General features: G+C 40.1%; 4 protein-coding genes across 8 annotated transcripts; 2 read left to right on the top strand and 2 right to left on the bottom strand.

Moving 5' to 3' along the window:
* Nucleotides 1-258: 258 nt before the first annotated feature.
* On the bottom strand, nt 259-5,371 carry LOC6534549 (kelch-like protein diablo). 2 transcript variants are annotated; one of them, XM_002095190.4, is made up of 7 exons: nt 5,162-5,371; nt 4,237-4,342; nt 3,243-3,961; nt 2,420-3,111; nt 2,049-2,238; nt 1,797-1,984; nt 259-1,677 (listed from the first exon to the last, which is right to left on the bottom strand). In XM_002095190.4, the coding sequence occupies exons 2-7, from the start codon at nt 4,283-4,285 to the stop codon at nt 1,653-1,655; spliced, it is 1,863 nt and encodes a 620-aa protein (XP_002095226.2). In that variant the 5' UTR covers nt 4,286-4,342; nt 5,162-5,371; the 3' UTR covers nt 259-1,652. The 2 variants fall into 2 exon arrangements, with proteins under 2 accessions (XP_002095226.2, XP_015050681.1); XM_015195195.2 differs by having other exon boundaries at nt 259-1,984.
* Nucleotides 5,372-5,708: 337 nt separating this feature from the next.
* Nucleotides 5,709-13,552, top strand: LOC6539613. Of its 2 annotated transcripts, none has more exons than XM_002086464.4 (5): nt 5,709-6,641; nt 8,158-8,927; nt 8,991-9,209; nt 9,405-10,148; nt 10,206-13,552. In XM_002086464.4, the coding sequence occupies exons 1-5, from the start codon at nt 6,533-6,535 to the stop codon at nt 10,764-10,766; spliced, it is 2,403 nt and encodes an 800-aa protein (XP_002086500.2). In that variant the 5' UTR covers nt 5,709-6,532; the 3' UTR covers nt 10,767-13,552. The 2 variants fall into 2 exon arrangements, with proteins under 2 accessions (XP_002086500.2, XP_015045072.2); XM_015189586.3 differs by having other exon boundaries at nt 10,203-13,552.
* Nucleotides 13,553-13,561: 9 nt separating this feature from the next.
* On the bottom strand, nt 13,562-15,115 carry LOC26535720 (zinc finger protein 436). 2 transcript variants are annotated; one of them, XM_015189585.2, is made up of 2 exons: nt 14,924-15,115; nt 13,562-14,865 (listed from the first exon to the last, which is right to left on the bottom strand). In XM_015189585.2, the coding sequence occupies exons 1-2, from the start codon at nt 15,047-15,049 to the stop codon at nt 13,741-13,743; spliced, it is 1,251 nt and encodes a 416-aa protein (XP_015045071.2). In that variant the 5' UTR covers nt 15,050-15,115; the 3' UTR covers nt 13,562-13,740. The 2 variants fall into 2 exon arrangements, with proteins under 2 accessions (XP_015045071.2, XP_039230908.1); XM_039374974.1 differs by having other exon boundaries at nt 13,562-14,874; nt 14,924-15,063.
* A 339-nt stretch (nt 15,116-15,454) lies between these two features.
* On the top strand, nt 15,455-21,688 carry LOC26536417 (calcium channel flower). 2 transcript variants are annotated; one of them, XM_039373906.2, is made up of 5 exons: nt 15,455-15,613; nt 15,864-15,984; nt 18,307-18,514; nt 18,578-18,685; nt 18,987-20,583. In XM_039373906.2, exons 1-5 carry the CDS (start codon nt 15,611-15,613, stop codon nt 19,123-19,125), a joined length of 579 nt encoding a protein of 192 aa, XP_039229840.1. In that variant the 5' UTR covers nt 15,455-15,610; the 3' UTR covers nt 19,126-20,583. The 2 variants fall into 2 exon arrangements, with proteins under 2 accessions (XP_039229840.1, XP_039229839.1); XM_039373905.2 differs by lacking the exon at nt 18,987-20,583 and adding an exon at nt 20,978-21,688 and having other exon boundaries at nt 15,456-15,613.
* Nucleotides 21,689-21,816: the final 128 nt, after the last annotated feature.

Raw genomic sequence — 21,816 nt, 5'->3', positions numbered from 1 at the left:
TGTTCCTGAGTACGAGGTTCTGGTTGCTGTACGGGATTCCATTACTTTGTACCGGGTTAGAGTACCTTTTTGTACAAAATTGTACATTAAATATGCATCCACAATTTATAAATTATAGAATATAAGACCTTAACTTATTAGAGAGTACAAAATAATAATTTTGTACATTTATTATCAATTGGGCTTTGAATATCGTAGCCATTTTTAAAGTCTTTAACAGCCCTTCTTTCCTCGCTTTCAATAAAACATAATGGTATCTTAGTTTTGATATATTTTATTATATATTCTTATACATAGCACGGGTTTACGATCATTTCTTAGGTAAACACTTCTATTATTTGCGTTAAGCACTTTTTTCCATTTAATACAACTATAAAGAGTCACTGCTTAACTACGCATAGTGTGTGGTATGCGATTACTTGTGTTGACCATTGACTTAGGGCTATAATATAAATAGGCTTGGTTTTTTTATAAATGCTATTCTTATTCATCATTTGGAAGCAAAGATAATTTCCTTTTGCTCGATTTAACAACAGTGTATAAAGTAATGACAAATGTGCACCCTAAAATAAACTAAATGAGATACAAAAGCGTGTAATAAATAATAATTTTGAATAAATAATTGTTTAAAAGTGTTGGTGTAAAAGGCAACAAACAAAATGTGTTGTTATTGAGAGTCTGGTTGTGTTTCAACTCTCTTATCTAAGCAATTAATTCGAGTTGGTTCTTTCAGCTCGATGGTCAAACTTGGTTTAACAATAATTCATCTCAAAACTTGACCTGATTTCGGCCGAAAACTCTTACCGGTTTACGATCTAGGAGTAACAATATTTAAATGTATTCGCTTAAAGTTGATCTTACGGCTGTGTAATTGTTAATTGTTACTATTGAATTCATTTGGGCTAGGTCTAACTTCTTCATTGTGTGTGTGATTATCTTAATGGTTTTTTAAGCTTGACAGGCTGAACATTCAATTCATCCATTCAAAATTGCAATTATTCGGTTCACTTCATATAGTCGTGGTATTATTGAAGATGATTGCAATGATTTAAAGTGTACTTGACTAAACAACAGCGTTAAGTTGGTCGATCGAAATATTGCACCATTGTGATGTTTAATTTCGGACAAACTTTTTTGAATTCACTCCTTAATACTAAATTATTTTAATACCAATTTGTTACTTGACTTTAGAGCTCATCGTTTTAAGATTTACAATTAATCGAATTCGTTTCTAAGTTAATATTTGATTCTGTGTTGTTTTTTCGAAAGAAGGCATGGTTATGAGCTAGCGATTTCCATGAAATACCACCAGCAACATTTAGATATTAAGTTATTTATAAAATATACTTGCTTAACATACAGTAAAATTATATATAATTACGCACAGAGTGATGGGGATGAGTGGTTGCAGGTGAACGGGGGAGAAGGGCAATGCTAACTCTAATACTACTCTGAAAAAGTCTAACAGACATGCGCTTTAGGCTCTACCAAATAAACAATTAACAATTAATACAAAGCGATTATACTGCTAGACAATGGGGGGAAAGGTGTTTTGTTTAGTCGATTAGATTTGGCTTCGATTGCGGATATTGTTAGTAGAAGTGCGGCGGCGGCAACGTTTGCGAGGGCAACGTCGTCGGCTGCTGTTCCCATCAGACAACAGAATCTTTCCGGATCCTGAATTTGTTAGCATGTTTTCGGGGGAAAAGAGAGACAAGACAACATTTCATCAGCAATGGAAGGGATAGGAGATGAGTTAGTTTCAGGAATTTGGTTGCTTAAAACTATTTTCGCACCACATATAATTCTCAGTCTGAGGGGCTCGCATCACGCCCACGCCGCCGCCCAGTCGGCGGTAGTTCATGCAGCCGCACAAACGCCACTGGTTCGTCTCTGGGTCGTAGACCTCGATGGTTTTTAAATAGGCGGAACCATCAAAGCCGCCCACAGCATACAGCTGTCCATTAACGACGGCCAGGCCAACCTAAAATGACACCATTTCATTTAATTCAGCGAATAGTAGCTGAAGAAAGGTATGAAAAACTCACCCCACTGCGGCGGGAGGTCATGGCCACGATTGGGCTCCAAGTATTGGTCAGTGGATTATAGCGCTCGGCGGACGAGAGCTCCATGCAATCGTCTCGCCCGCCGACGGCGTAAATGTAGTTGTTGAACACAGCACAGCCCAAGTGCTTGCGTCGCGTGGACATCGGGCTGACGGCTACCCATTTGTTGTGTCTGTAATGATTAAATCAGAGCAATGTAAATCAATCACGATACTACGTTCAAGTGCACTGCACAAAAGGTCATTTGTTACTAGTGCCTGTAAATTTAGTTGTATAAAAGTTTTTACATGATTTTTGGAAATAATAGCTTTATAGTATATTAATTGAAATTGCAATATATACATATGGTATACCTGGGATCATATCGCTCCACGGTGTTCAACGGGCACTGTCCATCAGAACCGCCAATTGCGTAGAGAAATCCTCCAAGCACGGCTACCGCCACTCCCAGCCGCCTAGTTGTCATTGGAGCCACTTTGGACCATTTGTTTTCCTTCGGATCGTACCGCTCCACGTGGTTCAAACACTGAACGCCATCCTGGCCGCCCACCGCGTACAAAAAGCCATCGAGCACAGCCACACCCACGCTGGTTCGGCAGGAAGTGGTGGGTGCCACGTCACAGGACCACTGGTTCGTTTGTGGATCGTACCGCTCTATGCTGTTCAGATAGCTCTGGCCATCGTGACCGCCCACGGCGTAGAGTAGATCATTCAACACAGCCACGCCAACTCCGCAGCGTCGTTTGCTCATAGGAGCGACCATTTTCCAGTCGTTGGTCTGGGGATCGAAACGCTCAACGGAGGCTATGGCATCGCCGGAACACCATCCGCCCACAGCGAACAGGACTTCTCCTCGTCGAGTTGGTTTGCGTGGTCTAGTGCGAGGACCCTGCATCAGCGGTCGCTCCTGCGGAAGCAACAGATAGTTCTTGGCCTCATCCACCAAATCCCGGCAGGCCTCGTCGCTGCGCACCAGGAGATCGGAGCCCACCGTGCCAACCAGGAACTTTGGAGAGAGTAGAGGCAGACGGACGTGTTGGAGCACCTGGAAATAGTAGGAAATATGAGTTATTTACTAGTTACAAGACATAAAAATTGAATTCTTTTGGTTTTCGAAAGTAATAACCGTATTTTAATGGTAGTATTCATAAACAAAAACAGCTTGCAGTAGCTCACCTGTGCCAGATGTTGACGCCGCTCGGCGACATTGTACTTGAGCCACGACATGACCGCGTTGAAGACCTGCTCCTCGGAGCGCACGTTCAGCTCATCGCTGCAAATAATGTCTACCAGCTGGCCGACTGGGAGGAGTAGGAACTCCTCGCTCTCCATCACCTCCTGGAAGTTGTGCTGCGTAAATTTGTCCGCGATCCGAAGAAGTTCTCGGCAGGAGTGTGTGTCGGCAAAGGCGCGGATGCCCAGGCAGTTGGTGGGATCCAACTGCCGTTTGAGGAACTCGCAGCAGATGTCCTGAATCTCAACCAGTTGAAGCAGGCAGGCGGCGGGAAGGAGGGTCTGGACATTCGACTCCTCGACGATGATGTGGGCGGTGTAACAAAAGTCGATGAGCAGCTCCATGGCATTCTCATCGATGTCGCGTATGGTGACCTCAGTCTGGCGCGATTCCTCCAGTTCGCCAGTGAACATGGCACAGAAATATGAGCTGCAGGCGGACAGGATGACCCGGTGGGCAAAGATCTTCCGTCCGCCCACGTTGAGCACCACGTCGCAGAGCTCCCGATGGCGCCGTAGCATATTTAGTTCCGTGAGCGTGACCTTCGGATGTTTCTCGGACGTGTGAGAGAGGCGGGCGGGCGACGGAGGTCGGTCCACTGCCGTGGATCCAACGGAGGAGCCGCCACCAGCCGTGGAATTACCACCTGTACCGGTGACAGCTGTTGGCAAATGATGTGATTTTGGGTTAGAAAATACCATATGTTTTTAATAATACAAATAAACGTAAAGGAAACGATTAATTTGAGTTCTGACTAAGGTAAAATACTTTGTTATGAGGAAAACGCCTTCTTAAGTTATTGTTAAGCTGAAAGATTATTGCTTCATGAACAAATATGAAGCATTTAAGTATTTTACTAATGGCAAATGAGGCACACAAGTTTCTCCTGGCTTGCTCTTTCCCAAATTCCAAACCAAGCTCCTTTCAAATCCTTACCAGCATCCCGTGGTTGAGCGGTGGAGCCCGAGCCCGGCAGGTCGCCCATTCTGTTCGCTGCTAAGCGCAGCGGGCCGGAAGCAACCCAACCCCACACGGCGTCTATCTGTGGGTAGAAATGATAGTTAGTGATCAGTGTTTGTGTCGAAGTAAAAAAAATTCGTGTGTAGGTTAGAAGGGCGGCAATGAGCTCGATTTTTCTGAAAGTAACTAATATTACTTAAGTCATTTAATTAATTTGTTAACATCTTCTTAAAGCTGCTTTTCCGATTTTTTAGTCCTAACCGATTAAGTAATTGTACAGTTTTGATAAAAATAAAGTCATATTCTGGGCCCTGGATGTGAAAATTCTGATTTATTTTCCTTTTTTCTTCACCCCCTTTGCGAACCCACCCACACACAGACATGCTGTGTAACACGCACCTTTCAGCTAAAGGAACAATAAAAGTTTAAAACATACTTGAAGCATACAAGTTTTAAAAACTACAATTCGTATACGAGATATGAAAATAAATATGGATATATATGAACTTTAACCTAAAAACTTTAACCGACAAGTTGATAATTCGAAACTTCTGCTTGTAATCGACTTTAACTCCTAAAATAGAATAGTTCTTCAAGGTATGTTTTAAAATTAAAACATCTGCTATTATCGGTAAACAAATTGGCAGAGGGAGTCGATTGATGGATAAAATAAACTTTTCTCCAGTTCAATAAAATTCTTGTGGTCTTATCTTCACCAACATCGTATCAAAACTGAAAACAATTTTTTCCATGCGATCTATATTCATTCGCTTGTACAACAGCCACTGCACGGAACACCTTAAATTTGAAAGGTAACCTGGTCCACCCACAACCGCACATACACACACACACACGCGGCCGATGTTGGTTTAGATTTCGATGTATATGTAGGTGTCCCAACCTTTGCGTCTCTGTTCTCCACGGATACAAAGCACGTCCAGGGCCAGCTGCAGGCGGAAAATTTCGAAAATGCAATCTTGATGGCTTAAAAGGACCACATCGAAGATTTTCCTTGCGCGAATTGCACTTTTCACCACGGAAAAATCGTTTTTTAGTTGGCCTGGAAAAGTCGAAACACGAAACGATTGGTATGGTGCTAGGGATGTGAGAAATGCATAATATTATCAATGTATCGATGTTTTTGAGAATAAATAACGTGATTGCCTATTGAAATGGTTGATATATCGATGTTAAGATTATCTTAGTTTTAACATGAACACATACTTTTTTAGATGAAATATAACATTTTAAAAAGGTTAAAGAGATTAATAATATTATTTTAATAGTTTCATTTCAAAATGTTTCTCAATATACAAGAGAATAATAATAATAAAAAACATAAGACACAATTTGTACAGAGACATTTGGATCCCTGGTCGCAACAGAATCGAACGGTATATTTTGGTATCTTCCTGAACAACACGTTGGTATTTTTAATCCCACCACTCAATCCCACCACCACTATTTCTATACGCGACGCTGTCCGAGGTAGGCGAGTTTTGAGCAGTTGAAAAGCCCGTAAAATAGTGCAAAATAGTAACTAATTTTAAGTGCAACGTGTAAATAGAGGCAATTCAGATCGCGAAAAAGTTCCGCGAGCAAATAATTTGAGATTGGAAAGTGGAAAGTACGTGAACTGGGCGAGAAAAGAAAACGCAAAAACGTGAGACTGTGTGCGTGCGAAGAATTTTCCGTCTCCCTCGCACCAAAGTGGAGCGCACTCAATTATTTTGTGGATGGAGTGGAACACAAACAACAAGAACCACAACGACTACAGCAATAACAAAAGCGGCGACACAGCAACAAAAACAACAGCAATAGCAACAACAGAAATAAACGCAAATGCAAAAAATGTTGAGGGAAAAGGAGCGAAAAGCGAGAGAACAATAGCAAGAGCATTAGAATGTAATGCAACCCATGGAATAAAAAGAGTACAAGTACAAAAATTGCATTGGAAATTGAAATTCGTGCGACAAAAGCGGACGATTGCAGAAATTTTCAAAACTTGGCAGCCATATTTACTACAAAAGCAACGCCGTTGTAAAAATACGTGACAAAACGCTTACACACACATACTCACATTCGTACACCCACACACAGTTGCGCTCTCACACAAACACACACGGGCGAACCGAAAGAGAGAGGGAGAGAGAGACGCGAATGTGAATTAACAAACAAACAAAAATATTTTGCGAAAAAGACAAACACAAAAACTAAAGCCAATAAAGTGTATTACATAAACAAACGGAGCTCCGATATCGAAATAAATATTATGGAAATCGCACCACTGATCAACAACGCCGTCGCTGTCGTCACAGCCTCTGCCTCAGCCGCCGTCTCTGCCTCTGCTAGCGTCAGCAGTAGCAGCCAGGATGATAACGGTAAGCGGGTCTATAGAAGATACGCGGTACTCTCCCAGTGCCAGTGGATTTATAACTATATAGATAAGAAAATATATGTAAATTTAAAGCATAAGGTGCAGTAGGTACTCGATAGAGTCCTTATTAATTGCCTCGTTAAAGATCTTTACGTTCGTTCCGTATTATATGATTTCCATGTTTCCGAAACCGAAGTAGACAATCAGAATGTCTTCTTATCGACTAGACAACGTTTTACTCCAATAAAATGGGCTAGTCCGCCAGCTATCTAACTTCACAATTCGTATTCCGGGTTAAACCGGCTACAAACCAAATACACATATTTGTTTCTTTACGTAATACCTAATTTGTTTACATCATAAATCATTATATATTTTTAAGACGCTCAACACTTAATTAAAAACTAAAGGAAAAGGGACATTTCTTATTATTCTTTAAATAAAGTAAAAATCGGGGCGGTCTTGATTCAGATTCATTATTAACCAATGAAGGAAATAACCTTTTGTAGTAGTAGTAGTATGAGTAGCACTATCATGAGTAACATAGAATTGGTAAAATTTTCCATGAGTATATCTTCAATTTTTTTTCTCCCAACTTTCAACAAGCTATTTGTCTGCTGTCCACCTTCTAGAAGTCGTACTGTAGCAACCAGTGCACATTGCACAAGTAGTCACCCACACCAACTAGTGTGCGTGTGGATGGTGCAACACATTTCAACGGGGGTCGCTGAACTGCCCGTGTGTTTTTTCTGCTTTCAATTGTTTTTTAGAGGCCAAGCGAACGGAGTACGACGGCAATAGCATAGTAATAGTAGTGGTTTTGCCGCTCGTCCCGCTGTTTGTTGTTGCGCAATTGGCAGCGCAGAAATGTACGTAGATCATTGGCCAGGGGATTGTGATTACTCAGCAGTTCCTCAAGGTGCTCCAATAGCATTTGCCACAGTTTCCGAGACAGCATGGCAACCAATGGTCGAAAGGGGTTATTTTTGGGGTCTTACATTGGGTGCTTATCAAATTAAGGTGTTTACCATTAAGGGTAAAACTGCCTGGAATTAAAAGAGGTTGACTTCTTTCAGGAAATATACCTATAAATTAGGATAGTTTAGAAGAGTTTTGCTAATCAAGAAAAAACAATGCATAAAATATTTCGTTTACATTCAATAAATAGAATGCCAAACCAGTATTTATAAAACGTAGTTGTCTTGATGGCATTGTTTACCAAACATATTTCCTTTACTACGCATTAACAAAGATTCGTTAACTTAAAGGCACCAATTCATATACAGTTTATAAAGAGGGCTATGATTATTTATTTACTTTTATAACCTCTGCTAAATAAGATACATGTAATTGAAAATGTAAAATGTAAAATACATAACTGGCACCTATGTGTATTTATATATCTGAAGTAAATATCTTTCAGCTGTTAAGGTGGTTCCATTACCTCGGGGTGTTTTTATTACTATCAGTTTCTTGGGGTCGTGTGCTTATCTTCCAATTTTTGCTTTTTCTATTCGAAGTCAACAATCTGGCTCTGCTCGCGTCGCTGACTTTACAAAAAGTGCTAAATATCAACAATAACAATAACCAGCACATCAAAAACCATAACCACAACCACAGCCACATTAGCGATAGCAAACAACACGAGCAACAAAAACAGCAGCAGCAACCACAACCACGACGAAACCTCGACATTAAGAGCGAGAATGATGTACTAAACCAATTGCTAAAAACTGGAGCAGTTTTCACCGCCACGCCCACAGCGCCCATTGCCATCGAAAGGAAGAAGCAGACGCAGCAGCAGCAACATCAATATGCACAACAGCCACATCAACAGCAGCAGCAATACAGCGCACAGAAGCAACGCCTCAACTCATCCATATCATCGACCCACTCATCGACATCTACGAACTCCTCCTACGGCAGCTCATCCTCGGAGGAAGCCGCGGGCACATCAGCTCCATCGGCAACGGGTGCGGGTGCATCTGTCACATCGGGAGCATCAACAGCCAGAGCAAGTACCACGAAGGCGTCCAGCAATAAATTGCCAGAGAAATCAAAAATTCCGTCCGATATACTTGATGATCTGGCCAGTCGATTTATAATCAATGTTCCGGACATGGAGCTCAATAATCTAATACGAATGTGTTTCCAAATCGAACTGGCCCATTGGTTCTATTTGGATTTCTTTTGTGCCCCCGAAACTGGAGAGGATGGCGAGACCCCTAAGTGCGTGCAGCGAAAGCTGCCATCGGTGGGCATCAAGCAGTTTGCAATGCAGTTGTTCCAAGTGAGTTTCGGGTCTAAAGTAGGATCTTATGTTGTATTGATTGTATTGTTGTTATTTCACCAGCACATTCCCTTCCTGAACAAACATTTTGGCACCGTGGATCAAATCCTGGACGAGTGGAAGAACTACAAGCTGTCGGTGCCCACTTATGGAGCTATTCTGGTGTCCGAGGATCACAATCACTGCTTGCTAGTGCAGTCCTACTTTGCCCGCAACTCCTGGGGATTCCCCAAGGGCAAGATCAACGAGAACGAGGACCCAGCCCATTGTGCAACAAGAGAGGCAAGTCGGGAACAAATTAGAATTCCGAAAATATTATTGTGTGCCTATAAATGGGGCAGAAATGGTGAACTCATTTTTAAACAAATTGATGAAATGAGATTACTTTTATATTCTTTAAGAAATCAATTTCTTTTAGTGCCTAAATATAATTATTGACATTGAAAATAGTTTTATTAATCTTCGGCGCTCTTTTAGGTTTATGAGGAGACCGGGTTCGATATCACGGACCTCATCGATGCCAACGACTACATCGAGGCTTTCATCAATTACCAGTACACGCGGCTGTACGTGGTGCGCAACATACCGATGGACACGCAGTTCGCGCCCCGCACCCGCAACGAGATCAAGTGCTGCGACTGGTTCCGCATCGATGCGCTGCCGGTGAACAAGAACGATGCCATATCAAAGGCCAAGTTGGGCAAGACCTCAAACTCCTTCTTCATGATTATGCCGTTTGTAAAGCGCCTGAAGAAGTGGGTGAACGATCGGAAGGCCGGAATCGAGCCGCGTCGCCGCAAATGCTCTGGCCAGCAATCGCCAAAAGCGGCCTCGCCTACGAATATGAACGGGAGCTGCAAGAAGGACGTCGCAGGAGTGCGCAATGAATCACGACGCCAGAGACACAAGTCCATGGGCGACTTGGATGGCGTCAAGTTAAATAATCTCAATGGCAAGGGAACCGCTGGAGCGGGAGCGGGAGCGGGATTGACAGCTCCCGCCTCCGCCACCGCTGCCATCAACTCGATGAACATATGCAATAGCAATGGGAAACGCAATAAACAAAATGCGGCTGCGGGCAGCAATCAGGCAACGCCAACTACAATAGCAACGCCAGTGACGTCAAATGGAGCCGTCGGAGGCGGTACTGTATCCTCGAAGCGTCAACTGTTTCATAGCCAAAGTCAAAACGATGCGCAGCAATCGGCAAGCAATGAGAAGGTGAGTTGTCTCAGTGTTTGATAATATAACGTATTTAAAACGCAACATCTTCAGCAGATTGTCAGCTCCTTCGATTTAATACGCAAGGAGAAGCAGCAACAACTTAAGGCAGCTAAGGCGCAAAAGCAACAGCAGCAGCAACAGCGATTGCGCACCAAGTCGCAGAGTGATAAGCAGTACAATCCACAGCAGCCAGTCAAAATCCTGGGACAGCACCAGCCCACCACGGGCATGGACTTGATAGCCATGCTATCGGCAGCTGCGGCAGCTCAAAAGACATCAAATAAGGAGCAGCAAACACAACAACAGCAGCATCAGCAACAACGACCACGACCAGCTTCTGTGTCGCTTAACCTTGGAGCAGGTAGTGCTACCACCAACCATGCGACACCATCAGCTCCGGATGCCCAGGACATGCATAAGCTGCAGCGCATGGCCTCAGGCACAAATTTGAGGATTCTGAAGCGGGCACAATCGCAGCAACCGCAGCAGCATCATCAGCAACAGTTGCAACTAGAACAGCAACAGCAGCAGTTAGGAACTGACTTTACGCCAAATTTTAATTCGTGGACGAATTTCTCCTTTACCAAGAACTTCATAGCAAATGTGTTTTGCTAAACTTTTCTTACAGTCAAAAACTTCCTTTCAAAATTCTCAATTGATGCATTTCCCCACAAAAGGCTCGGTTACCGGGAACACCAAATAGTTTAGGAGGCTCTGTGGAGTTTTCGAACTCGCGCTTTGGGTAGCAGAAACTTTGGAGACTTGCCAGTAAATGAAAGCATGCCAATTGCATTTAACAAGTTCATTTGTTATAAAACTAACACTACAACTACCAACACTATGGACAACTAATCATGTCTAGTCCTAGGCCTTGGAGACTATGTATATAAGTAAAGTTTCTCGATCTCTGAACTGGGGATCAAGCTTTTCCAGACATATATTCTACGTTAGGGAACTGCAAGCACACTTAAACTCGAAATTGAATGCGATCAATTGTATAAGACATTTTTAATACGAGAAAGAACAAGATTTTCATACCAAAAAAAAAAAAGCATAAACGAGAGTCTTCCGCTCAGCACACGTAAAGTAATATTTTGTAATAACACTACAATCGCTGTTCGACTTTAAGACCGAAATGAGACCGAACAGATTGAGTATAATTATGTTAGAATCCTTCCTGTAAGCTAAAAAGTGTTTATTGTGAGCCAAGTGAACCAAGCCTACTTCGAGCAGAGTGCTCGCCGTTTGAACGTATTTTTAGAGAAACCAACAAACTAAATCTAACTTAACTAAAGCGTAGCTTTAAAACGCCTCGAGTACAGATCATTGTGCTTCAATTTCAAAGTCCAAAGTTGACTTCTAGCAGCAGGGGCAAACGCTTCTGCGGGGCGAGAATAAGATGATTAACCAATAATATTTTCGGGCCGTATTACTTACTGCCCGCCCCCACCTAAGAAAGATAGACGAGAGGTAGAGAGAGAGAGAGATGTGTAAGAAAGAATACAAATAATAACAATGTAAATAATTAAATTGTGATATAGTATTTCTTAGCACAATTGTGATCTTAACAAACGGCTGGCAACTACAAAAACTTTTATAAGCGAACCACAACACCATTTTAATCAATCAAAACAATGCCCCGCACACAAACCGTTCAAAATTAAGACCCACTTTCCCACAATCAGGGGCAATATCAGGCATATCTCAGCAGCAAAGTGTCTTGTCAACTTTTGACTGACATCTTGGGAATGTGAAGCTAAACATGAGAAAACAAAACATTTAACGAATTTAAATTAGTTTAAAATTGAATGCTTAAAACGTCTTCAATCAGACGTTTGTATGATATATACGATGAAAGGTAGATGTATTTGAGCGACTTGTAATTTTACGAAAAGCAAAACGGAAGTATATTTTTGTGAGCCACTAGTGCGTAAGAACGGGGGAGAGAAGCCTTTTAAGAAATGTTAAGTCTTTTGATAACTGCGCGTAGAGTTCGTGATGGTTTTCAGCCAGGCCAAGTTTCCTATAATTCGTAAGCATGTCAGCATGTTAACTAATTCCTCCTTCAATCAAACGTAGTCTCCAATGTGTGAAACAGTTGCCTATTAGCGTTTATCTTTAGACTAAGCAATGACCAGCAATGTCTCCAAGGTGGTATCATCAGAGCCTATAAGTTTACGGCACCGAAAATCAAAAGAAGTTCCCTGTAACTCGGTCTTTCGTGTACAATTTGAATGTAGTTCTTTAAGCGTATCAGCCAAAAACAGTAAGAAATTTGCATTTGCTTTAAATCTTTTACCACTGACTTTTAAAGCTTTTTGAAAAGCCATATTAACTTTTATTTTATATGTTTACTTAATGAGCTGCAAATCTGTTTTAAACACTTCTCTCCTAATTTGGATTTGGATTATACTTCATTTTTATTAAAAACCTATAGTTTAAACTTTTATTTTTTGGAAACACTCAAGATCCGTTTCCAGCCGCCCTAGACAAATGCCCAACGAAGTTGAAAATAATTTTTATCCATCTGATTTGATGCCTTCTTTCTTCTTTCTCGAAATACCAAAACGAACTTAACTTCTTTAGCCATTTGTCTGGGCCAAGTGACAAACAACATCAAACTTATCCAGCAAGCAATGAATATCAAACTACAAGAACAGCTTGAAATTGCAAAAAAACCAAGAATTAAATATTGTAACATTTTGTTGTAAAAAAGAAACAAACTCTAAAGTGAAACATTTTAAATATGAATCCAAACAAACCGACTCCTCATTTAATGATGAACTGCAATCCCATTACAATTTTACCAATCCAGAGACACATTATATTTTAATTTCATTTTTTGAAGAACCATAGACATAGCATTAGTTAACTTTAGTAAAGGGCTCCTGGAACAACAACCGACCACATTAAGTTAATTTAAGTGAATGTTGGATGCGTGAGGACTTGCTATACTGAAATCTTGCCAACACCTGAAAGTCAGAACCGCCCGACGATCGGAGTGATCCGAGTTACGGCTCCGAGCTAAATTTGCTATGCATTTTAATCATTGTATCGAACATAAACAAACCAAAAACAAATCTGTAAACACGTCCAATACAAAATCAAGGACGTGAATGCACAAGAATAGATTTTCTGACAATGAAGTGGAAATGACCCAGATTATTTGGTTGGGCTATCTATTCTAGTGTAAGCACCTCCTTCAAAATCATACGATATCAAAAATACAATTTGTAGAATTTAATGCCAAAACAAACAAATACAAAATCCAAGTTAACTCTTCAATCAAGAACAAGTGTAAAGTAAAAAGATTATTAAATAACTTATTTGTGGCAATATATATTTCCAACGTTTTCCCCCCAAAAATTTCCGGCAATAAATTGATGTACCAAGTTTTAAAACAATGTTCGTTTTCGTTGGGATAAAATACTTCATTTGACGTTTATACATGAAGAATGTCACAGACTCAACAACGAGACTGATAATAATAGCTCATTCATATTAACAAAGTTCTACTTAAAGTTGCTATCTGTGTATTAATGACCAACTATGACCATATACCTATTTTCTAACCTACGGGCCAACCTAACTACGGGCTTGGATTATCCCCAACATTAATGTATTTTCCCTGCTGTAGGGAAAGTTCCTTGGGCAGGCTGATGAACTCTCCTCCGTTGGAAGAACAAAGCGTCTGGGCTTCTGTGAAAACCAAGTGTCGTTTGCCGTAGGGCACCTTCCGTCGATCAGGTTCTACCCGTTTCATCGGATCCAGGGTCATGAACTTCCCCTCCCGATGGAGTCGACCCTGTTGTGAGTGTGAACGCATGTGAGTATGGTAATTCGAGGACGGCAATTTGCTATTGCATCCAGGAAAGGGGCACTGGGAACTCCGGCCCTTGTGCCACCTCATGTGGGACACTAATCGCGTCCACACCCGAAATCTTGAGGCGCAGTCCTTATAAGGGCACTCGTAAACTTGCTGCTCCGTGGACTCGACACCGTGGTTCCGCAGGTGCTTCTCGTAGGATCCTTGGTAAACGAAGGACACGTTGCACTCCACGCACATGTACTCCGATAGCCTGTGGGCGCTGTTGTCGTGGCGGATAACGTCAAAATATCGTGGAAATATCTGGTTGCATCTGAGGCACAGGAATTCCAAATCCCTTCCGCCACATTTGCTCTTGAAGTGTCCCCTCGTCATCATGTGCTCCTGTAGCTCGCAAAGTTTGGAGAAATTCGAGCCACATTCGCGGCAATAGTAGTCCGGATTCGGGCGGGGTTTTGCACAGTGCATGCGGATGTGGGCCAGGATTTCGAGCACTTGGCCGCAACAGGTGCATAGCATCCTGGTGGCTTGGGTCTTGTCCTTGAAGAACTTGGTGACCGCCAAGCCATCGCGGGCCAATCCCACGCTGAAGAAATCCTCGGTGGGGGGCTTTGAAGGTGCTTGGACATCGATTTCCTTATACTCCTCCTCCTCTGGCTCCGCAATATACTGATCAAGAGATTTCTTATCTTTTTCGACTGATTCCAACTCTTCTTCGTATGATGGAAACTCTAACTTGACCTGAAACGCAGTGGAGTCGTCTATTTCAATGGGCTTGTCGTGGATCTCTTCATGGGCCATGCTCCATTTCTCCAGGGATTCGCTTATGCGCAAAGCCTCCCCAAAACAGAGCTCGCAGATGCATGAATTTTCTCCCAGAATGGCAACCTAAAATAGCTGGATTATGATTGCTTTCAACATCCATGGATAGACTTTCCGAACTTACATCAATTTTGTACCAATCGAATAGTCTTTGCAACAGTTTGTTGACCGATTTGAATTTTGGCTTCTCAAGATCGATCTCTGTTGCGCGGATAGCCTTGCATAGTTTGCACATCTCAGTTTCTGTCATTTTGAAGATAGTTTTAAAGAGTTGTTAAAACCATATTAACTGCAAAATAATCAATGATTTCTTCGATGTCTGCTAATCGATACTCTCGATAAATCTTCAATACATCGATATGTTACAGAGCTACTTAACATCGATAAGCAATTCAATTAATCGATTTTTAACAGTTGTCTAATTTTTAGATTTAGAAATTTACACAAACCTAAAAAAATATAATTTCGTTTCGAATTAGGCAATTTTAATTGATTTTATAAACCGTATTTTTGAACATCGTGCTGGTATTTCCGAACGTGCAGCTAAAAGATTAGCTTCGTTGACTAATGACGATTTAAATATAAAATTTAAAATTAAGTGAACTAGATATTGGGAAACTAGTTCCATACGTATTCGATAACCTAAGAGTATCGATAGACTTCATTGGCTATCAGAATCGCGATCTAGTTCGGTTCGTGTGCACCAGAACGCAAAGTACAACAGGATTTTTTCGTTCCGTGTGACGTGAAAAGTGCACATAGTGTTTGTTCGAATTAGTTTAAGGCTAGTTAACTAACTAAACAAATAGCCATGGTAGGTAGTTGTAGATCGATTGAGATAAACAAGTATGATAAAATGCTGACGCAGTGAGCGGTGTTCATATGTGTGTATGCATGTGAGCCGCGCGTTAACTGGTGTGTGTGTTTTTGTCGTGGCAATGTGTGCGTGTTAAAAAAAAGCGGCCGCCGCGTCACAATACAAAATTGTGCTTCGATTTTTCCTAATTGCATTTCGATTTTTCCCCATTTCCGCTTTTCCCATTACCCCTTTTTCCCTGGATCAGTCGTTTGCGGAAAAGATAACGGGTCTGCTGGCACGGCCGAACCAACAAGATCCAATTGGACCGGAGCAGCCCTGGTATCTCAAATATGGAAGTCGATTGCTGGGCATTGTGGCCGCCTTCTGTAAGTCGTAGGATATACATATACTAAGTTATCTACCAGCTTAACCCATTAAAAAGTAGGAAAAAACATCCGTGACATTGGGCGGCCCAAAAATATGTTGCATCGATTTTTGTGTACCACCCTCTGTTGTTGTTGCTGTTATCTATTCGTGGGTGTAGGTGTGCAGTTGTGTTCGTGTGTGTACGCACGCTCTCTGACATTGATAAAGGAAAAGAAAGAGAGACAGTGAGAGAGAGGTAGTGAGAGCGGGGAAAGGAAACATAGAAAAGACAACACAAAAAGGATACACAAATTCGCACACTGAAAAGAACACTTGTTATGTGTATAGCTATAGTTTATGTTTACATCAGTTTCAAGCAAATATAGGGTACGGAGTGAGTATGCACTTCAATAAGATACAACAAAGATAAAGGATACCGATATATAAATAATATATTACCCATTTAGTTAAAACAATTGTCGATTTATTATTCACTTGTCCAATACCACCGTTTTCTAACTTTTTTTTTCGTGTAGAGGAAATTGTAAGTGTGCATAGGAGCTTTTCTGTGTCAAGTTTGGCGCTCTGTTTTTTCTTTCCGCATCGAATGTAATTCTCTGTGACCATTCAATCGAATTTCGCATTGCCTTTGTTTTATCAGCATCCCTTGTTTCCCCGTTCTCTATTTTTAACTTTGTTTTACCCGTTTACGTATTTGATTTTTATCTGGAATCATTTAACCTTAACCCTTAGGCTGTCACACGTGGTATAAGTGCAACATCGTAACAACTAACAACTGACTGCGAATCTTCAATTCAATCTATTTTGTAATTGCATCATCACCTTCTGAATGCATAAGAAATTAAGTTCGATGAACTTTCAAGTTTTCTTGATCTACTTTAATATAGTCCAAGTCGATTTTAATTGCAGTTACTTTGATTATAACGAATACTTACTCTAAAAAAATTGTTTGGATGAAAGTGAAAATCTTAGCTTCTTAGTTTCCATAGATATATGTTGATAAAATTAGTCAAATTTATAAAGGCTAAGCAGAAAATGGTATAATTGGTTTAAAACTATATATATTTAATTTGCGTCATCGAAGAATGAAATTTCTACAGAAACAATTTGTTTCATTCTCTAGAAACTTTGTACACTTACACATATTGTCCCTGGAAGCTGTACAGTTCAGTTCAATAAATGTATTATACATTTACATATATTGCAGATAAACGTTTCTACATATTTTTTGTCTCCGTACAAACGCATCATTTGTTGTTGAATGTTCTGGCAATGATTCTCACTTAGGGAAATGGAGAAATTGCACAACAAATGAACACCATCCACTTAAAATAAATATACATATAAATAGCTGAATACCTCAATTAAGGGATCACAACTCACTCGTGCGGCTTCCACAATGAACCGGTTCTGTTTGCGTAAAATAAAACCAAAGTCTATGATTAATAAATAATTTTATTAGCCGGTCCGTGGAGCACAACGACTTCCCCAAGTTGGGTCAGTTTGCCTGGGTTTAAGAACCGCAATAACCTCAAATCCCAGATCGGATTTCGCAAAAGGAAAAACATAGCTTGCGAAGCAAAAGATTAAAAGTGACCTAAATCGTGGAATCTTTATATTCTTCATTATGTTTCAAGTCTCTTAGAATTGAGCAAAAGGAAAACCTCGTGATCTTTTGCAGCTACTTTATCCAATTATCACGCCCCAGACATTTGTTTATCTGTAAATTGTAGTCGTATGTGCTGTTTACTCTTTGTTTATGCTTCTATCATAGACCAAAAGCAGCTGATAAAATATTTTAATGTAATTCACTTGTACGCCCCTAGCGATATCAGGTGGAATTTAGTGAATTCTACCTATGAACTACTATCTACTAACAATTTACCCAACTGTTTTTTCATTCTGTTTGTCACGCTTCTGTGGCTGGTTATTGTTTTGAAATTTTGAATAAAAGGAAAGGCCCATAAAATGTTGGAAATTGGCACAATATGAGTCAGCTTTGTAGATTAGATTCCGTTTCCACGTCTTTTTTCCATATTGAGCACTTTGCACGACATAATGGGTCTAGTGGGAGTATTTTTGGTCAGTCCCCTGGGTCAGTGTTTGGAGATACAGATATACGCCTTTAATTGGAAAATAAAAAACAAGAATACATCTACTTGACCTCTTCATACATTAAATACAAAATATAGGAGTTAAATCATTAAAATTAGTTTCAATTATATTTGACAACCTACTTATTCACTAAATACAGTAGATTAAGTGGCAAAAACTTAAGAGCCAAGAAAACACTTCACGTATATATAATATCTTCCTTCCAGTTGCCATTCTCTTCGGCCTGTGGAATGTGTTCTCCATCATCACTCTCAGCGTATCCTGCCTGGTGGCTGGCATCATTCAAATGGTGGCAGGATTTGTGGTGATGCTTCTGGAAGCGCCCTGCTGTTTCGTCTGCTTCGAGCAGGTGAATGTGATCGCGGATAAGGTGGACTCTAAGCCCTTGTACTTCCGGGCCGGGCTCTACATTACGTGAGTAACCAAAAGTTTGGCATAAATTGTACTAGTTCCTAACGTTTATGTTTTTTATTTTAGCATGGCCATTCCGCCCATAATTCTGTGCTTCGGACTTGCCAGCTTATTCGGCAGTGGCCTGATCTTTGGCACTGGCGTGGTCTACGGAATGATGGCGTTAGGAAAGAAGTGAGTAGGGGGCGGTAATCACATCGGGAAATCGCAGTTAAATTCAAAAAATCACAGTCAGTCTTAAGAATTTTAAAAGATGTAAAAGAAACTGGAAGACGTAATGGAGATTTTCTGAATTTGAAGTCGATTTCGATGTACCGTGTTGGGGTTAGTTTAGTTGCTAAGCGAACGGAGGAACGAGCGATTTAGTTAGTTGTGCTAAGCCATTTTTGCTAATCGAAACCAAATGTTTTCTCTATATTCCCACGATGTGCTTGCCACTGTGAAAACGCTTAAATAACAATAAACTAACACGTAGAGCTTCTCGAGAGGACATGGCCGCCGCTGCCACATCGCCCACACAGATGGCCGGCAGTCAGGCGGGCGGTCAGATGCAGATGGGCGGCGATCAGCATATCACACTCATGGAAGATCCCGATGTCTGGCGCCCCACATAAATTCCTAGCCGCGCCATTAGTAACTGCCAAGAAACCACACTCAGATACAGATAAAGACACAGATACTCAGATACATCCACACACAAAACACTCCACTAGAAATGCGAACGATGCAAGAATTGATCGAGTAACAAATATTTTACGGCGCCTAGTTTTTAGTGTTCGTTCCGAGGATAAATGTAACTAAATGAAGAGGAAAATCACTACAAAGCAGCATTGTAGGGCATCAGAGAACTAGTATACAGAACACCCCACCAAATACAAAATTAAATTGACCGAAATTCTCATTACTGTTGAAACCGAGCGTGTTATCAAAGTGTATTTTGGACAAATGCATTTCCGTCATTCGTCCCCTTTTTGCATGACATTCGTATTCATATTACAATTTTTTAGTAACTTTCGTCGAGCGGTTGGTGTTGTTGAAAACTACAGTTAAATATATTATATGCATAGAGAAACTACTGATAACAATAACGTAACTCACATGTCAAGCTGCAGCAAGCATATATTTTTAGTGAGAAACTATATTTGAAAGCTAACCGAATGCAAGAGAAACCTATAAGTTAACCACAGCTTCCACACACTCACACACAGCTAAAGCTAATGAAAAGCCACTGATGATATGGACAAGTGAATGTCGAGAACCTAGAGCAATATGTACAACTCAGAAAGTATTAACTTTATATGCTTTGCTTCGATGTAAACCATAAAATTAAATGTTAAACGTTATTTGAGAATCGATTTGCTCGCAGGATAGTCACAATTTGAAATTGAACATAATCAAGCATACAAATAGAATATATATATACAACAAGTTGAGAATTTACCAGTTATATTTTTAAATGTTGTAACCGAAAAGTGTCCATTTCAATTTGATGCATTGTTAAGCGGTTTCCTTTTTATACAATTACTTGCTTAATAGGTTTTCTTTTTCGGGTTTCGTATGATTTCTTGTTTGCTAAAAGTATATGCTTTTTTTTAGTATACCTAAGTTAATTATAAGTGTTTATTCCAATCGTTTAACTTTGAAAGTCTGAGAATAACGTTTTTAATTATTTTTGTTGTTGCCTATTGGCATTCTTACCACAAGAAGCATTCCAAAATTTGTTTACCTACACATAAGTTATTGTATAATTTACTTATTATAACTTTAAATATAAATTATTTAAAAGAAACTCGCGATAATTTATTACAATATAGCCTTCGCCAGCAACTGAGAGTCTCACCCAAAAGTAATAATGCATCGTAATCAATTTGTTGAAATTTGAACATAATTGAATCATTGAACGCAACACTAAAAATGAAAACATGTAAAATATTTCGTTAGAGTTTGAACGCGCATGAATCAAATATCAAAGACTTTGTACATGTCACCTGTCCAGAATCCTGCCGTTTAAGCCAAGTACATTATACGGCGGCAAACAACGATAAACCACAATATACGATTTACGTTACCGAGTTCACATCTTTTGCTGCGTCCAAGAGATCACTAAGGCAAATACATTTTGAGCTTTCCTTTTTGTAATTGCTAGCGATTGTAAATTGTACATTTTTTGTAGACTTTGTCAATGATCGTTGACGTATTTTTATTTGTGCACATGAAGAATTAAATAGATTTAGATTAGTTCCTGTAGATCCCGGTATTTATGTAAGATTTGTATACTGCTTTAGTTTTTTTTGGTTGTCTTAGAAAAGCATTGGTTAAATCTACTTTTAAAGCAATCGTCCCTTTGGTTTTATGTAGGCAAAGTCACAGTTTTTAGTTGAGCACTTGTAAATTGTATAATTTTGAAAACCATTTACCAATATACTTTACTCAAACGACTAATGAAATCCCCTTTCCTCCCAACAGAGCATCCGCTGAGGACATGCGGGCAGCTGCACAACAAACCTTCGGAGGAAATACACCTGCTCAAACCAACGATCGAGCGGGGATAGTGAACAACGCCCAGCCCTTCTCCTTCACCGGAGCCGTGGGCACGGACAGCAATGTGTGATGCGGAAAGAAGGTGATCAGGATATCGGGGAATCGGAGAGCTGGGTGTGCCGTGAGAAAACAAGACTCAAAACGCAACATTTGAAGGGCAAACCTAACCAAGAGAACATCGGCAGGCAATTTACATAATCATGTGCAATTTCTAATTGTTCAAATACCAACGCAAATGGATAACTAAAGTTTTTTAATCCGATTAGCTCTGATCTCTTTCTAGAGCAATCCAAATAACACGATCAGAAGTCCCCTAAAAAAATCATTAAATTAAAAACCATTTTTGTATTAAATGTATGTAAATGTATATTGGTTTTATAAGCGTTTTGCGTTTTCTGTATCCTATTAATTGTGTTGCCTGTGTCCCATCATTCCAAAATATTTGGTTTCAACTAAGTAGAAATTGCAAATAAATTATTGAACGACATCACTAGCGAGGTGAAAAAAATTATGTAAAATGTATGTTTAGTCATAGTTTAAATATACCTTAAATATATTTAAATGCATAATACTAAAATGTTTAAATTAATGCAAATAACACTATAAATATTGTATGTAAACCATATTCAAATTGAATTAAACATACTTTAAATTATGTTAAATAAAATTAATTATACAAATCATCGTCGTAATCAACGCCACTAATGTGGGGTATGCTTTTTGGATGATTGAAGTGCTGCGGTATCTTTTGGGGGAAATACAAA

This window comes from Drosophila yakuba, chromosome 3L, assembly GCF_016746365.2.
Source record: "Drosophila yakuba strain Tai18E2 chromosome 3L, Prin_Dyak_Tai18E2_2.1, whole genome shotgun sequence".
Taxonomy (NCBI): Eukaryota; Metazoa; Arthropoda; class Insecta; order Diptera; family Drosophilidae; genus Drosophila; species Drosophila yakuba.
This window is presented reverse-complemented; position numbering and strand designations above follow the sequence as displayed.

Bases quoted from the DNA above. Each gene is read 5' to 3' on its own strand.
- LOC6534549 (XM_015195195.2), bottom strand. From the start codon at position 4,285: ATGGGCGACCTGCCGGGCTCGGGCTCCACCGCTCAACCACGGGATGCT. The intron at 3,112-3,242 runs GTGAGCTACTGC...TACTATTTCCAG, and splicing joins GGCGTCAACATCTGGCACAG to GTGCTCCAACACGTCCGTCT. The intron at 1,985-2,048 runs GTGAGTTTTTCA...GTGTCATTTTAG, and splicing joins TGACCTCCCGCCGCAGTGGG to GTTGGCCTGGCCGTCGTTAA.
- LOC6539613 (XM_015189586.3), top strand. From the start codon at position 6,533: ATGGAAATCGCACCACTGATCAACAACGCCGTCGCTGTCGTCACAGCC. The intron at 8,928-8,990 runs GTGAGTTTCGGG...TTATTTCACCAG, and splicing joins TTGCAATGCAGTTGTTCCAA to CACATTCCCTTCCTGAACAA. The intron at 9,210-9,404 runs GCAAGTCGGGAA...GCGCTCTTTTAG, and splicing joins CCCATTGTGCAACAAGAGAG to GTTTATGAGGAGACCGGGTT.
- LOC26535720 (XM_015189585.2), bottom strand. From the start codon at position 15,049: ATGACAGAAACTGAGATGTGCAAACTATGCAAGGCTATCCGCGCAACA. The intron at 14,866-14,923 runs GTAAGTTCGGAA...CAGCTATTTTAG, and splicing joins TCGATTGGTACAAAATTGAT to GTTGCCATTCTGGGAGAAAA.
- LOC26536417 (XM_039373905.2), top strand. The intron at 18,515-18,577 runs GTGAGTAACCAA...TTTTTATTTTAG, and splicing joins CGGGCCGGGCTCTACATTAC to CATGGCCATTCCGCCCATAA. The intron at 18,686-20,977 runs GTGAGTAGGGGG...TCCTCCCAACAG, and splicing joins ATGATGGCGTTAGGAAAGAA to AGCATCCGCTGAGGACATGC.